This window comes from Hippoglossus hippoglossus, chromosome 3, assembly GCF_009819705.1.
Source record: "Hippoglossus hippoglossus isolate fHipHip1 chromosome 3, fHipHip1.pri, whole genome shotgun sequence".
NCBI classification, from domain to species: domain Eukaryota; kingdom Metazoa; phylum Chordata; class Actinopteri; order Pleuronectiformes; family Pleuronectidae; genus Hippoglossus; species Hippoglossus hippoglossus.
In genome coordinates, this window is record NC_047153.1 from 6,524,886 (window position 1) to 6,538,677 (window position 13,792).

The following is a 13,792-nucleotide window of genomic DNA, read 5'->3' on the forward strand; positions in this document are numbered from 1 at the left end:
TTACATCCTAAAATCCTTAGAAATACACTAGGGCCCTTGCACTGTTCACTGCTTTGGCCCTAATGATAGTAAAGATTTGCAAAAATATTAGTATTTTCAGTTATATTTTTAGACTTAATTCTTTATTGTTTTATTCACTGTAATATATAAATATAGATGTATATATTGTATTGTACTTTTACGTTGGAGCATGTTGGCACAAGAATTTCATTCTGGATTAATAAAGTTGTATTTTATCTTATCCTATCTTATCTTATCTTTCTTATCTCGTCATATCAGTACCAGGAAATATTTGAAGAATTCAGTATTAAACATCCTCATTAAACAGTTTAGTTGTTAGGGTCTAAAGAATCTTGATTAATAATATAAAGTTGTATCTTATTATATCTTATCTTATGGGAATGATTCAGTATTTAATATCCTCAGTGTTGTAACAGTTTAATAATTTAATCTTTAAGGGTGAAGGAACGCTGGTCTACCCTTAGGTGGCGCTAATGCCCCTTTACGCCGGATATGACTCTCTTTAAAAACGGGGAAGGGGCAGAGGAAGAAGAAAAGGCGGGACTTCCGCTGCAGACCGCTGTGATTGGCTGAAATACCAGCGTGTTGTGGTGACGTATGAAGAGAGGGAAGTTTTCAAATGAAGACAGAATCCGCTGTGAGATCTTAACGATGCAGAGAACTGGGTGAGTCAACGCTGCTGTTATATTAATTTAATACTAATACGGTCTGTGAATATAACTATTAAACACTGGGTTCAACATCATCCACCTGCCAGAAACTGGTCTATAAACAGATAAATGCGATTAGTCCGGATAATGAAGAGCACTTCCCTAGCGTTAGCTTAGCCCGCCATCATGCTAACTGTAGGCTAGGTGTCTGACTACATGTTGACGTTGGAGCTCAGCATCGACTTCTCACCAAACTAAACATCAAGTTCTGAGACAATGATTTACTGGGTTCAAACGTTTTCTAAAGCCTCCATCTCCCTGGAGTTTATTTAATATGATGCATAACAGTCACATCAAAGTCTCACTGAGCTCAGACCTGCAGACAAAGACAACGAAACTGTTGTCAAACACAACGAAAGGTCCAAATTTAGACAAATACAAGAAACAGGAAAACAGTTGAGAGCAAAAGTTTAAAGACACAGAAACACACGTTCTCTCTCTCTGTGTGTCTCTCACTCACTCATATACTGCTGCACGTATCTGACTCCAGATTTCACACTACTTAACTATTATTATTAATAATGTTATATTATTACTATTGTTATTATTATTTCTATTAACTGGTGCTGCTATCATTAACAATATTATTACATCTATAAATATCACACGTGTTATTTTCACTATAACAGCCAGTCTGACAGAGCTTGAATATGATGGGAAAGTGTGATTCTTGGGAGACGCAGTGCAAATAGTCAACAAATCCTCAGTTGTAATAATGATAAATAATAATACTAAACTTGAGTTTAAATATGGGTTGGTATAACTATATGGCCAAAATTATGGGGACACATACCCCTGTACATATGTGTAGTTCCAGTGTGATCTGTTTTCCCAAGAGTTGGCCTGGGCCCCTCATTTCCAGTCCTAATGTTAAAGAAAATATTTGTCCTTGTGGGGGAGCTTGACAGGCTTTCACACAACCTTGAAGGTGAATTTGGAGTCAGGTAGTGTTCAGGACAGCTATCCCCATAACCTTTGGCCATGTAGTGGAAGTTACTCAGGTGAATTGTCTGGATTATGAACTAACCGACCGATAAGTTTAATGTCGCATCATTGTTTTACAGCAAAAGCAAGACTCCTCGGAGGCACGGACCTAAGAAGGCCTCCAGCACAGAGAAAGATCCAGTTGGAGTAAGTGAACATCGCTCACTTTGTTAATCCTCAAACTGAAACACTCTCGGGCCACAGTTAAAAGAGAAGCTTGTTTCCATATCTAACTTAAAATCCAAATAAAAAAAACTGAGCTGCACATAAGTGGCCTAGAACTTCTTATTAAGATATATATTTCCTGTTCTGTCTGTAGGTGTACTGCCGTATACGACCGCTCGGAGCAGAAGATGAAGAATGTTGTGTTGACATGATCAGCAGCTCCACTATTCAGCTGCATGCTCCCGACGGTCTGAAAGCCAACCGCAATGGAGAATACAAAGAGGTAAGTGGGATGTGGATCGGGTTGGGCAGTAACAAGGTGATACAGAATCCTGGAAATAACATTAGAGTCTGTTTCATTACTGTAAACGGAAAGTTTTTGTACCGTACAATTTGTGGACAACCCAATCTACCTCCAGAACCACACTAATTCAGAAAATAGGAAAATAATCACATAGTAACTAAAAAACATGACTCTAGAAGAATTTCTTGGACTCTTAAGTGGTTTAATACTTGGAAGAAATGGTTCTTATTTTCTGTTGACTGCCTCTCACATGTGCTCAATGTTCTTCCCTTGTTTCTTCTTTAGACACAGTACACCTTCAAAAAAATATTTGGTATTAATACCACGCAAATTGAGCTTTTTGAGGAGATTGCCAAGCCACTGATTGATGATCTCATCGACTGTAAGAATGGTAAGTTCAAGTTTTTTTTTTTTCTTCCATGAACTGTTCTTCTAGTTCACTGTGCAAAATGTCATAACCTGACTAACTGCAATCTGACACATTCCTTAATCTAAGGTTTAGGTGCAGCACACAAGCCTAAACTTAACAAACGTCAATCTAATATGGAGAACATCAAAATAACTAAATGACTATGTTGTTCAGATAAAACGTGTGTGATTATGTTTTATCCATATTAATATCAGAGACTAAGTCTTTCTCTGGTTATGTATCTGTGATATTTAATGTTCCCAGGTCTGCTGTTCACTTATGGTGTTACTGGAAGCGGTAAGACCTTCACCATGACCGGCGCTCCTGGGGACGGTGGACTCCTCCCTCGTTCTTTAGACATGCTCTTCAACAGCATCGGCTCCTTTCAGGCCAAAAGATTTGTACGTCTTTTCATTCATTGAGGCTTTGCTTATTTTGGTCTCTAAAATGGGACGGGACATTTACTTTGAAATTGTTTTGAATCTTCATCAGGTGTTTAAACCAGATGAGAAAAATGGGATGGAGATTCAGAATCAAGTTGATGCTCTCCTGGAGAGACAGAAGCGAGAGAGTCAGCAGTCTGTGCCCAAGACACCATCCTCCAGGTAGCTATGAGTAAATGTATTACTCTTTACTTTGTATACTAAGTTATAGTTTTCACTAGTACTGATGATAAATTGGAGCAAACTGTATTTTACATTCATGTTGGCTGCTGTTTGTGTTATTGTCTTTGGTTTATGTTTTTATTAGGCAGAGGGCTGACCCAGAATTTGCAGATATGATCAGCGCAGAGGAGGCGTGTAAATCGGAGAATGTGGACGAGGACTGTTGTTACAGCGTTTTCGTGTCCTACGTCGAGATCTACAACAACTACATCTATGATCTCCTGGAAGATGCTTCGTTTGACCCAATCAGATCAAAGTAAGAGACTGGTTGTCAGGTTTGATCTGTGCTTTAGTAGCGGTAGCTTTTGAGTAAGCTTATTGAGACATAGTCTGTTTCTGTTTTGAAGTTCTGTGTTTACAAGCTGCACTTTTTAAGAACCCTGTTTTTATTAGGTGGCTCGGTGGAGGCACGCCTGTACGCAACAATGAGTTCATGTATGTGGCCTGAATAAGAACATTCCACAGTACCTTGTTTGTCTGTAGGTGTAACATGGCTGTAGCTGACATGTCGCATAGGTCAACACTAGAAACGTTTACATGGACAGCAATCCACGATATTAACCCGGTTGAGATAATAGGTGGAATATTTGCTGTCCATGTTAACTTAGTCACTGTATTTCCCTCCTATTAATCCAAACCCTCATAAATATCATAGATGTAGCTGACTACCTTTGTGTCATTTCGGTGGCTGCTGTCTTCGAGGATTGGCTTCCTGCTCTTTCTGTTTATGTGGAGGAGCAAAACATCCCTGAATGGCTTGAGCTTGTTTGTTAACCAACTGTGCTTGTGTCTGTTCCCCTGAATTTATGTGTTTAATGTGTCTCCCTAGATAGTATTTTATTTAGCTTTTGACGCTAACATTGTGTATGTGTCACTTTAGCTTCTGCTGCTCGTCTTACTACAGCAACACATCATGGCTTTACTCTGTTGATTGTATGTTGAGTCTTTTCATGAACTTGTTTCAGACCACCTCAATCCAAGATTCTCCGTGAAGATCAGAATCATAACATGTATGTGTCTGGCTGCACGGAAGTGGAGGTCAAATCCACAGAAGAGGCGTTTGAAGTCTTTTGGAAGGGTGAGTTTTAATTTCTCTCATATTTACAGTGTATTCAGTGTCGCATGCCGACCAATTTGTTTGGCACTGAAGTTTTCAAAACTGTTTTTAACTGTTATACTGTATCTTCTCATGGTGGAAACCAAAGACTCTCATAAAGACGGACAACATGTCATATGGTGGAGCCATGTCGTCCATTTTTATATGCAGTGTTCTATTCAGTTTACTGATGACATCAGCAGGAATAACTGCACAAACCAATTAATTGCTTATTGTTTATTTGATCTCTGTTGTAAATGGTCACATGCTGAATTTCTGACCTGCTGCCAACAGGGCAAAAGAAAAGGAGGACGGCCAACACTCAACTCAACCGGGAATCCAGTCGCTCCCACAGTGTGTTCACGGTGAAGTTGGCCCAGGCCCCACTCGATGCTGATGGGGACCACATTCTACAGGTGACATGCAGCTACAATGTTACATAGTAAAAAAGTTTGTGTGTGTGTGTGTCACAAAGGATTCAGACGATCTATGGTGATGCTAACAGTGTATTTGGAATTCAGGACAGAAACCAGGTGAATGTGAGCCAGCTGTGTCTGGTGGACCTGGCAGGCAGCGAACGCACCAGTCGAACCAGAGCAGAGGGAAGCCGACTCCGTGAAGCCGGTCAGTTCATTCATTACTCTGGAGGCATTTTCCCCTGTAGCAGCACTTTTTTTTTTAGATTTCATTGTATTTAGTAATGTCTCATTTATATTTCATGTACAGGTAATATCAATCAGTCTCTGATGACACTGCGCACATGTATGGAAGTCCTGCGGGAAAACCAAATGTATGGAACTAACAAGGTTGGTGTTTTATAAGGTTTTCATCTTTTTTTTAAAAGTTGCTCGGTTACCTTTCTATTTAGAGTAATATTCATCTTTATTGTTGTGGTTGGTAATGTTGCAGTTTCTCAGAGCTTCATGTGTCTTACAGATGGTTCCATACAGAGACTCTAAAGTCACACATCTCTTCAAAAACTACTTTGACGGCGAAGGAAAAGTCCGGATGATTTTGTGCGTCAACCCAAAGGCCGATGATTATGAAGAAACTATGGTAAGACATTATTTGTTTTGCAAAATGGCTTGAATTCAAAAATCGAATCCCTTTATCCTAGAAGAACATGTTTGACCTTGTTAAGGCCCAACTGCAGCTGCTGGCTGGTTAACCATCAAACCACGATGGAAACTTGATCAAATTGTAAAATAAACACTTCCTGAAATACGCAGATTTCCTCAGTTGGGTCTCAGAAGATCGTCATTTAATTTGGAGCTCTGCTGGGTGCTGCAGGGCAATGAGGAGAGTAGTAGTAATAGTATTTCATTGTATGTGCTGCAGCTGGTGATGCGCTTTGCCGAGATGACCCAGGAGGTGGAGGTGGCGCGACCGGCCGATGGGCCGATCTACGTCCTTCCTGCAGGACGCAGACAAAGACACCAGGCATCCAGAGATGAGATGTCACGTCGAATTGAAGAACGAGGAGGTCCCGGTAATTCTGGTACATTTTGCATTACAAACTCCCTCTCATACTTTATTCTTACATGTCAGATACACATTTCAGAAATGTTATCACTGTACATCACTGGTTTGACACAAACATTTTCTTTTTTTATTCACGCACTAGATGACCCAAATCTGCTGAATCGGCTCATTGAAAGCCTTCCAGCCCTGCCTCCTAGTGAGGTGGTGGACGCATTCGATGATCAGACGCTGCCCCGCCTGGTTGAAGTCCTGGAGAAGAGGCAACACATTCGTCAGATGATATCAGAGCAGTTCAAAACAAAAGGTACAGTCCCATTTTTAGTCAGTACAACAATAAAGCATCTTTGGTTGGTCATAGAACTGGGATATGGGTTTTCTCTGGACACTGAACATTTTCTGTCTACATGAAAGAGTTGACGATTTAAACATTTCAAGCCAAATGGTTTAATACTTGCATTGTTGTGTTTTCTCCCACAGCCAATACACTGATGTCCATGCTTCAGCAGTTTGACAACCAGCACAGTGCAAAGGAGACTTTCCTACACAATCAACAAAGCAAACTGAACGAGAAAGACAAAGTGGTCGTCAGTCAGAGGACGGAGCTGGAACGATTGGAGAAAAAATCCAAAATGCTGGAATATAAGGTGTCGTCTCCTTCACTTAGTAAAACTATCTTACTCTTCTCTTTTCTGCAATTGATGTGCAACATTTTAAACACGTACTGTATTTCTCTCCATCTCTTCAGATTGACATCCTGCAAAAGACAACAGACATGTATGAGCAGGACAAACGCTCACTGCAGCACGAGCTGGAGACCCGGGAGCAAAGGCTACAGAGAGAACTTGGTGAGAGGAGGCGCTTGGAGCAGCGCATGCACGGCGTGGTGACGGACACCAGACACAAGTGGGAGAAGGAGTGTGTAAGTGGCATTATGGACAGTAGCCCAGTTATTTGGTTCATAAACAACCACCTTGAGTGCAACAACTTTATAGTTGGAAAACTAAACTAACCTTAGGCCTAGAAATTTGAAATGTGTTGGCATCAGAGAATCTTGTCTTGAAGGATTAAATAATAAAAAATGTTCCTTCTCTTTTTCTTATCAGGAGAGGCGAGTGAACGCCAAGCAGCTGGAGATGCAGAACAAGTTGTGGGTGAAGGATGAAAAGTTGAAGCAGCTGAAAGCCATAGTGACGGAGAGCAGTAGCACCGGCGGCGCTAGTTCAACTGAATGTCCAGAGAAACCCGCGAGGCCTTCAAGAGAGAGGGACAAGAACATCACCCAGAAGAGGTCTGCATCCCCATCACCGACTCCTGTGAGTAATTTACTCTGTAATACTTCCTCTTCCGTCAGTGTACACCTTGACCACTCCAGAAATATTGCATGCTACTAATTATTTTTGATTATCTGATCATCTTAAACCTGAGGATTTCTATTCTTGTGGACTACACGTGACACTGATTTGTGTTTGTCAGTCTGGCGCCACCGCTAACATCCACAATGCTTGGCCACATTTCCTCATCACTTTCAGGACTTCAGCCAAACTCCTTCCCACCAAAATCGAGCCAATGTTAGAGCAGTTCAGGACCCTTACCCCACCTCTGCCTCCAGCACTCCCTCTACCTCCTCTTCAGTTTACCGTTCAGTGGCCTCCTCCATCTCAGATTGGGAGCAGAAGTTCCCAGTAGACGCTGGAACTCCCCAGTGCAGGAGCCGGACTCCCCTATGCCACGGCACCAGCAGCGTGGGTCGCAGGAGAGGCCAGCACTGGGCCAAAGACACTGAGGCCTCTGCTACGACTCTTGTCTACGGGCTAGACCTAGAGGCAGGCAGAAGGGTTAGTGTGTGTGTGTGTCAGAACGTAGACATTATTAAGAATGTGTTACGCTTTTCTGTCGTTTAAGCCTTGGTGTAGACTTGAATCTCTAAATTCTAGATTGATGTCTGATTGTTTAGAAATGCATCGAGTAGAAGCTGCATCTGTAGTCGTGTGTTTGTCCTATCTAGAATATAAGGTAGACTAGTCCTTCATGCTTGTGAAGCCTCTTGACTTGCACCTGAAGCCCTCTGAGTAGTTGCATCATGTTTGTCCTCCTTTCTCTTGCTTGTTGCAAACTGCTTTCTAGAGTTGCCTTTTGCTTGTGATGTATAAAAACACATTTCGGAAGCATCGCTTAACAGTGTTGCACACTTTTATTTATCCAGATATTTATTTTTGATATGGCCAAACTGTATAAGGAAAAACCCACTTATTAAAACCTAAAACATTACTGCACTCTGAACACACCCCCACTGGTTAGTGTGTGTGTACACGGAGGGATTTGGTTTAGCACTCAATCCTGATTTCATGTGCGCTACACGTGCAAAACCTCTTGAGTTTCCACATTCAACATTTGCTACAATCAAAAATTCAGACTACTCTTCTCAATTTCTTTTTTTTAATTATTTAACATGTGGGACTGTAAGACATTACTGGGTTTGGGTGCCCACACATTAGTGTAGAAATAATCTACAACCTTACTGGATTTAATGGACCAGAGTTTAAACAGCTCTTTATTTTAGAGTTGAGAATTAACTGGTTTAACTGGCAGAGTTGGTACTGCTCCTCATCTTTATTTTTTTTAAGTAGTTCCACACAGAACTTGAGATTTTTTTAGTCTTTGGATTTGTTTCTTCTGTTGATACATTAGCAGTTTGAATAGATTTGATTGACTATTTGAATATTTAATTGATATCATTACATTGATACTAAATGGAAATTGAAAACATTGATTTAATGGCATTTATACATATTTGACCAAAACACTTTCGCTGCTCACAATTTTGTGTTTGATTATTAAAACTATCTCCTTAGGACTATATGATATTGGTATGAGACATGTCAATGCTGCATTAGTCATCAGTGCTCTCGTTCTGTACATCTTTTAACAAACAATCAAAACAAGCTTTGCATGCTTATTCTTCTTGACTCCTCTGGGCTGTTTTCCTTGCAGTGGGAGTTTTAGTTTGTATGAAAAAATATTAATTATTATTACCATGTCCTGCCCCTCTACGACTTCCAGTGATACATTTATTTTCAGCACAAGCCGAAACCCTCTGATAATCAACCGTCACTGCTTTCCCTGATAATCTTTAAATGGTCACTGCTGGTGTCAACTGTGAATAACTTTCTGGTTTGTCTTTGTCACACTGGGATCACCAGACGGCCCTTCCCGTTCATCCAATGCACAGACGCTCACACTCTGCGGGTGGGGAGAAATGGGTAGACCACAAACCCTCCTCTAATTTGGACCTAGACACTGTCATGCAGCCAATCATACCCAATGCAATCAAAGTGTCGACCCCCAGCGAGAAAGCTCTGTCTAAATGCCAAAAGTATGTGCTCAGACATCAAGAGCTCGCCTCTGACGGGGAGATCGAGACCAAACTGATCAAGGTAAAATGACAACCACTTCTTAGGCTTCAGATTCTTTCATATCTTGCATGAGTTTCCCTCTGAACTGAATCATTTTCTTTTTGATTTAACACTGATCCTGTTTCAGATAATCTTTGGACAGTGTTGTATCTTTTGCTGTTGATTTTAAACGGATGTTTCTTCCTGTGTTCTCTCATTTTCTCTCAATCATCCGCAGGGTAATGTTTTCAAGACCCGGGGCGGAGGACAAGCTGTGCAGTTTACTGACATCGAGACGCTAACACAAGAGTGTCCAACAGCACCGAGGTACAGACGTTTTCCAAATACTACAATACAGGTTGTGATACGTCTGAATGTGACATTATCTGTCATACAGTACGATTCCTGAAATATCATTTTAACCCTATTTTAAAACAGTGTATTCGCATCATATCATGAATTTAGGTTCAACCATATTATCGCAGCTGAGACTAAACTTAAAGGCACCGAGGGGCCACAGAGATGGGCTTAGTTATTCTCGCTCATCAAGAAATCACATCGGTGTCTTTTAAAACAGTCCAACTTCTGCTTCTTGCTGTTAACAGGATATTTATTTTTGGTAATGGCAAGAATCCATAATCCATACATTCACAAATTTTCGTACAAATATTTTTCAACTCAACCGTGCGTTTACCTGGCACGACGGTCAAAAACTGTATGTGCGCCTCCGTCTAGTAACACCTGTCCCTGAAGTGAAGGTTCCTACCTGTATGTCAAATAACCTAAAGCACAATGAGGACACCCATGCCTACAATGGCTCCTACACAAGTATATGTATGTAGTATATTTCATTTTTTAGCAGAGTGAGCAAGCAGTTATTTAATGTTCATAAATATGAGTGGATGGGGACTTAAAGGGGCAAACATTGTGTATCTTTTTAATAGAAACAATACACTGAAAAAAATACTGTTTTTGTTTGTTTGGGGGATTGACACTAAAAACCTGCAACAGAGAGATCCTGTTTAGTTTGGCTCCTACAACCTACAGAAGTTTTTGTAACTAATTCATCTGGCTCCCTCTAAATAAAGGCTAATTACACCTATTGTGGGTCATTTTGTGATATGAAATTTAAGTCTGTTGTTCAGACAACTGAAAATTATTATTTTTGTTTCAGTCGCAAAAGGCGATCTGGCTCTGCAGAAGGTAGAGTTCAACGAGAGAACAACGAAAACGTGGTAAGATTTTAAAATTCATAATTATACAACAAAAACAATATGAAATCACTACTTCTTTCTGCTCACGTTACTGTGTAATTGACACAATATGAAATTTAATAGCAGCATTTAATATGAATTGTGTACTTTGATGGATGTGTGTGCAGTTACGCTAATTTATGTCCACCTATTTCTCCCATTAGCCTCCAGTATCAAGTTCAAGCCATGGCTACCAAAAGTAAGTTTGTGTGTGTGTGGTGTTTGTGTGTTGTGTGGTGTTTGTGTGCAGTTACTGTATTATGAATGACATTTCATAACATTTGGGGTTTTTTTCTTTCTTCCAGACGGAGAAAACCTTGAGTCGCTGACAATCTGAAGAACCTTTTTTTTTTTTTTTCTTGAACTTGTGAGAAGTCATGCAAAGAATATTTTTAGTTTTTTACTTTATAGAGCCACTTGCTTGCTTTTGTATTAGAAGTGACGCCGAAGCTTGTGGATTATGCAAAAAATAGTGACCCGTGTTTTGAGATTCCAGTGTGTAGAGCTTGTAAATATTGAGCTGTTAAGTAGGTTTTACTGAAATCCATTCTCTTACCCCCATGAATAAGTATGATGAAAGTTTTAACTCCTGTCTTTTCAAACCGGATGTGTAGCACACAGATTTTTTTTTTGGTGGCATTAAATTCCTTTGAACACAAAGTCTCGTCGTAATGGTTTTTGTTCATGAAGACAGCAAGTTATGAGGGTTGGTTTCTGTTCATCTTAATTATTCTGCAGCTTTAAATGATGTATTGGTGTTGAAAGGTTCTCTATCTTTACACCAGGTTTTGTGGAAATCCCTTTAAAGACTTGGATTTAATTTAATCTGTTATCTGCTAAAGATATTTAAGAGAATGAAGAGAGGAATTATTGTATTATGCTGTAACTGATACCTTTTGTTAATCTTAATGGTTATTGGACTTCCTGTCTGTACCTTGTATAAAGAGACTAAACTCTACAAGCTAGAGGTCAAACACACTTTCCTCCTTTTTCTTTGTAAAGCCGCTGTGACTCAGCTCAAAGTCAGAGGCTCATTTTTTCCGGTCGAGTACACAGTTGCAGAAAAGTCGGGATTGGCTCCAGCCCCAACTCGAGCAATGGGTGGACCTTGGACCTAATGTGTGTCTATACAGAAACTTACCATTTCACAGTTAATTGTTTTTTTTTTACTTCATTAATATTGTAATTAAAATAGCAACATGATGTGAATGTATTGACAGAGGGGACAGAAATCTTGTAGTTTCCTATGTGAACAGCAGGTGGCACTGAACACCTTTAGGAAAAACTCCAGTACATCCTACGTCCAACATGTGGTTCTATTTATTATCATACTCTTTTATTTCTAAAAGTAACTTCACAGACCTGAAATCAAGATCTATATAGATCATTAAAAACATACCAATTAATAAAATAAACCTAATTGATATTTCTAATTGGCAGGACCATACATTTAGCCCTATAAACCTATTTACAGCTTTTTAATAGAAATATATTTACTTTTCAAACATTAGTTGATCATATTTACCTGCAGTCATGTCACTTGTCCGCAGGATGTCCATCATGTCTCGTGGGCGAACCACTTTGAGCGTCGGCAGGAAGTGGCAGGAAGGTGGCAAACACCAATCAGCCAATCTCAGCCCTTGTGTCTGCGACTCGCCTGTGAAAATATTGACCCTTCTCTCCCTGCTTGTTTAACCAGGCAGCCTTTAAGCAGTGTCGGAGCAAACAAACACATGACAGCGCTGCTTTAGTAAATGGCTTCTTTAACTCAAACACTGGCTAATGGCTGCTTAAACACGGCCCCTCTTATCTGCTGTGGACTCTGTGTTTCCTCTGGTACATTGTATTAGATGGGTCACCTTTTATTTTTTTTGTTGCGTATACTGCCGAGTGTGAAAGTGTGAGATTACCAAACACTGTATTTGCTGTTTGAGGCTTTTAATCTCAAGGTAATTCTCTCTGCGGTGAACACAAATATGATGCAGACACACAAACTGCCTGGTGGGTGTGTTTGGCCTGTGTACACATTCCACCCCCTTTTTTTTTTTTTTTTCAAAAGACGCCATCAAAATAAATTTGGTCACATTGATGTGGAAATTACAGTCTATTAAAGAACAATGACACTAAAAATAAAAAATACATAAGGTAAAGGAAGTTTATTGAAATGTTTTTTTTTATCTAGACACAATTGATTGTGAATTTCATTATTTTGATGATTTGTAATAATAGAGTTGTAATAATCATGAAATAAGAAATACTGGTGATCTCTTTTAGAAAAATAACATTTAATATAAAATCAACATTGGGGTCTCAACATTCAATATATATATATATATACATGTATAAAACTACATATGTTTCTCGCCAACATTTCTATAATCACGTGTTCTTGAGTCAGGGTGACAATATATCATCATATTGATATTTTGCCTGTCAGGAAACGCAGTTATTTCTCTAACTTAATGGTGTAGCTCACAGAAAATTAATGATTAATGACGTTAACGTTTTATTACTACTGATATTCTCAAGAAACAGCTCCCCCTTGGAGTGATCTTTCTTTGACCCACTTCCTCCTCACACCCGTGACGCTAATGGTTCAGTCCACACCTGCATTTAGTTTGAAGAGGCTCAACATGTGATTTACACACAGGGTCAACAAACAGGGTTAAATACGGATTTAGCACCATTTTATTTCTTTAAAAAGAAGCTACAGCCATGGTAGGTTATTAAAAACAACACGTTTGACGAAGAGAAGCATAAAAAAGTGAAGATAAACAACACAAGAGACGTTTCTGTCAGTCACAAGGTGAGCTTGTTGGTGTTAGCTTCGGCTAACGTCGGCTATGGCTAAGCTAAGTTCTGCTCTCCATTAGCAAAGTAAGCTAGCAGTGTGACTGGCTGTTCTGATGGAGGGGAAAGATTCAGACTTTAGATTTTATACGTTGCCTCGAGCTGAATTAAGGCCACATGCAGCTGGAAGTGGAGCTAATACAACATTTCACAACTTCATATCACAGATTACTGTACATTACAAAACATGGGAAGCCCCAGCCCCCCCATCGGATGACAAGGGAAGAGGTATTCAGCGTATTAGATCCAGCTAGCTAAAGGTAACGCAGTCCAAAACAATGGTTATGCATTAGAGCGTAATGGTGAGTGCCAACTTTTAGAACAGCTCTGGTTCTATAAGTAAATATCATCAATCAAATTCAATCAAATTTGTTTGTATAGCCCATGTTCACAAATCACAATTTGTCTCATAGGGCAAAAAATATCCCATTCATTATCTCCATTGATGTTTCAGAAAATCC

General features: G+C 39.7%; 1 protein-coding gene across 9 annotated transcripts; it reads left to right on the plus strand.

Moving 5' to 3' along the window:
- The first annotated feature begins 592 nt into the window (after positions 1–592).
- On the plus strand, positions 593–11,137 carry LOC117755941 (kinesin-like protein KIF23). 9 transcript variants are annotated; one of them, XM_034576139.1, is made up of 23 exons: positions 593–686; positions 1,796–1,862; positions 2,035–2,163; positions 2,470–2,575; positions 2,858–2,994; positions 3,086–3,198; positions 3,344–3,514; positions 3,652–3,693; positions 4,224–4,336; positions 4,649–4,770; positions 4,876–4,978; positions 5,081–5,160; positions 5,291–5,410; positions 5,693–5,843; positions 5,979–6,140; positions 6,314–6,480; positions 6,582–6,755; positions 6,940–7,149; positions 7,366–7,671; positions 9,037–9,270; positions 9,467–9,555; positions 10,403–10,463; positions 10,646–11,137. In XM_034576139.1, exons 1-23 carry the CDS (start codon positions 619–621, stop codon positions 10,682–10,684), a joined length of 2,964 nt encoding a protein of 987 aa, XP_034432030.1. In that variant the 5' UTR covers positions 593–618; the 3' UTR covers positions 10,685–11,137. The 9 variants fall into 9 exon arrangements, with proteins under 9 accessions (XP_034432030.1, XP_034432021.1, XP_034432047.1 ...); XM_034576130.1 differs by having other exon boundaries at positions 595–686; positions 5,693–5,852; XM_034576156.1 differs by lacking the exon at positions 9,037–9,270 and having other exon boundaries at positions 596–686; positions 5,693–5,852.
- The last annotated feature ends 2,655 nt before the right edge of the window (positions 11,138–13,792 follow it).

Coding starts and splice junctions, on each gene's coding strand:
- LOC117755941 (XM_034576130.1), top strand. CDS start 619: ATGAAGAGAGGGAAGTTTTCAAATGAAGACAGAATCCGCTGTGAGATC. Junction 687..1,795: donor TTAACGATGCAGAGAACTGG/GTGAGTCAACGC, acceptor ATTGTTTTACAG/CAAAAGCAAGACTCCTCGGA. Junction 6,481..6,581: donor CCAAAATGCTGGAATATAAG/GTGTCGTCTCCT, acceptor CCATCTCTTCAG/ATTGACATCCTGCAAAAGAC.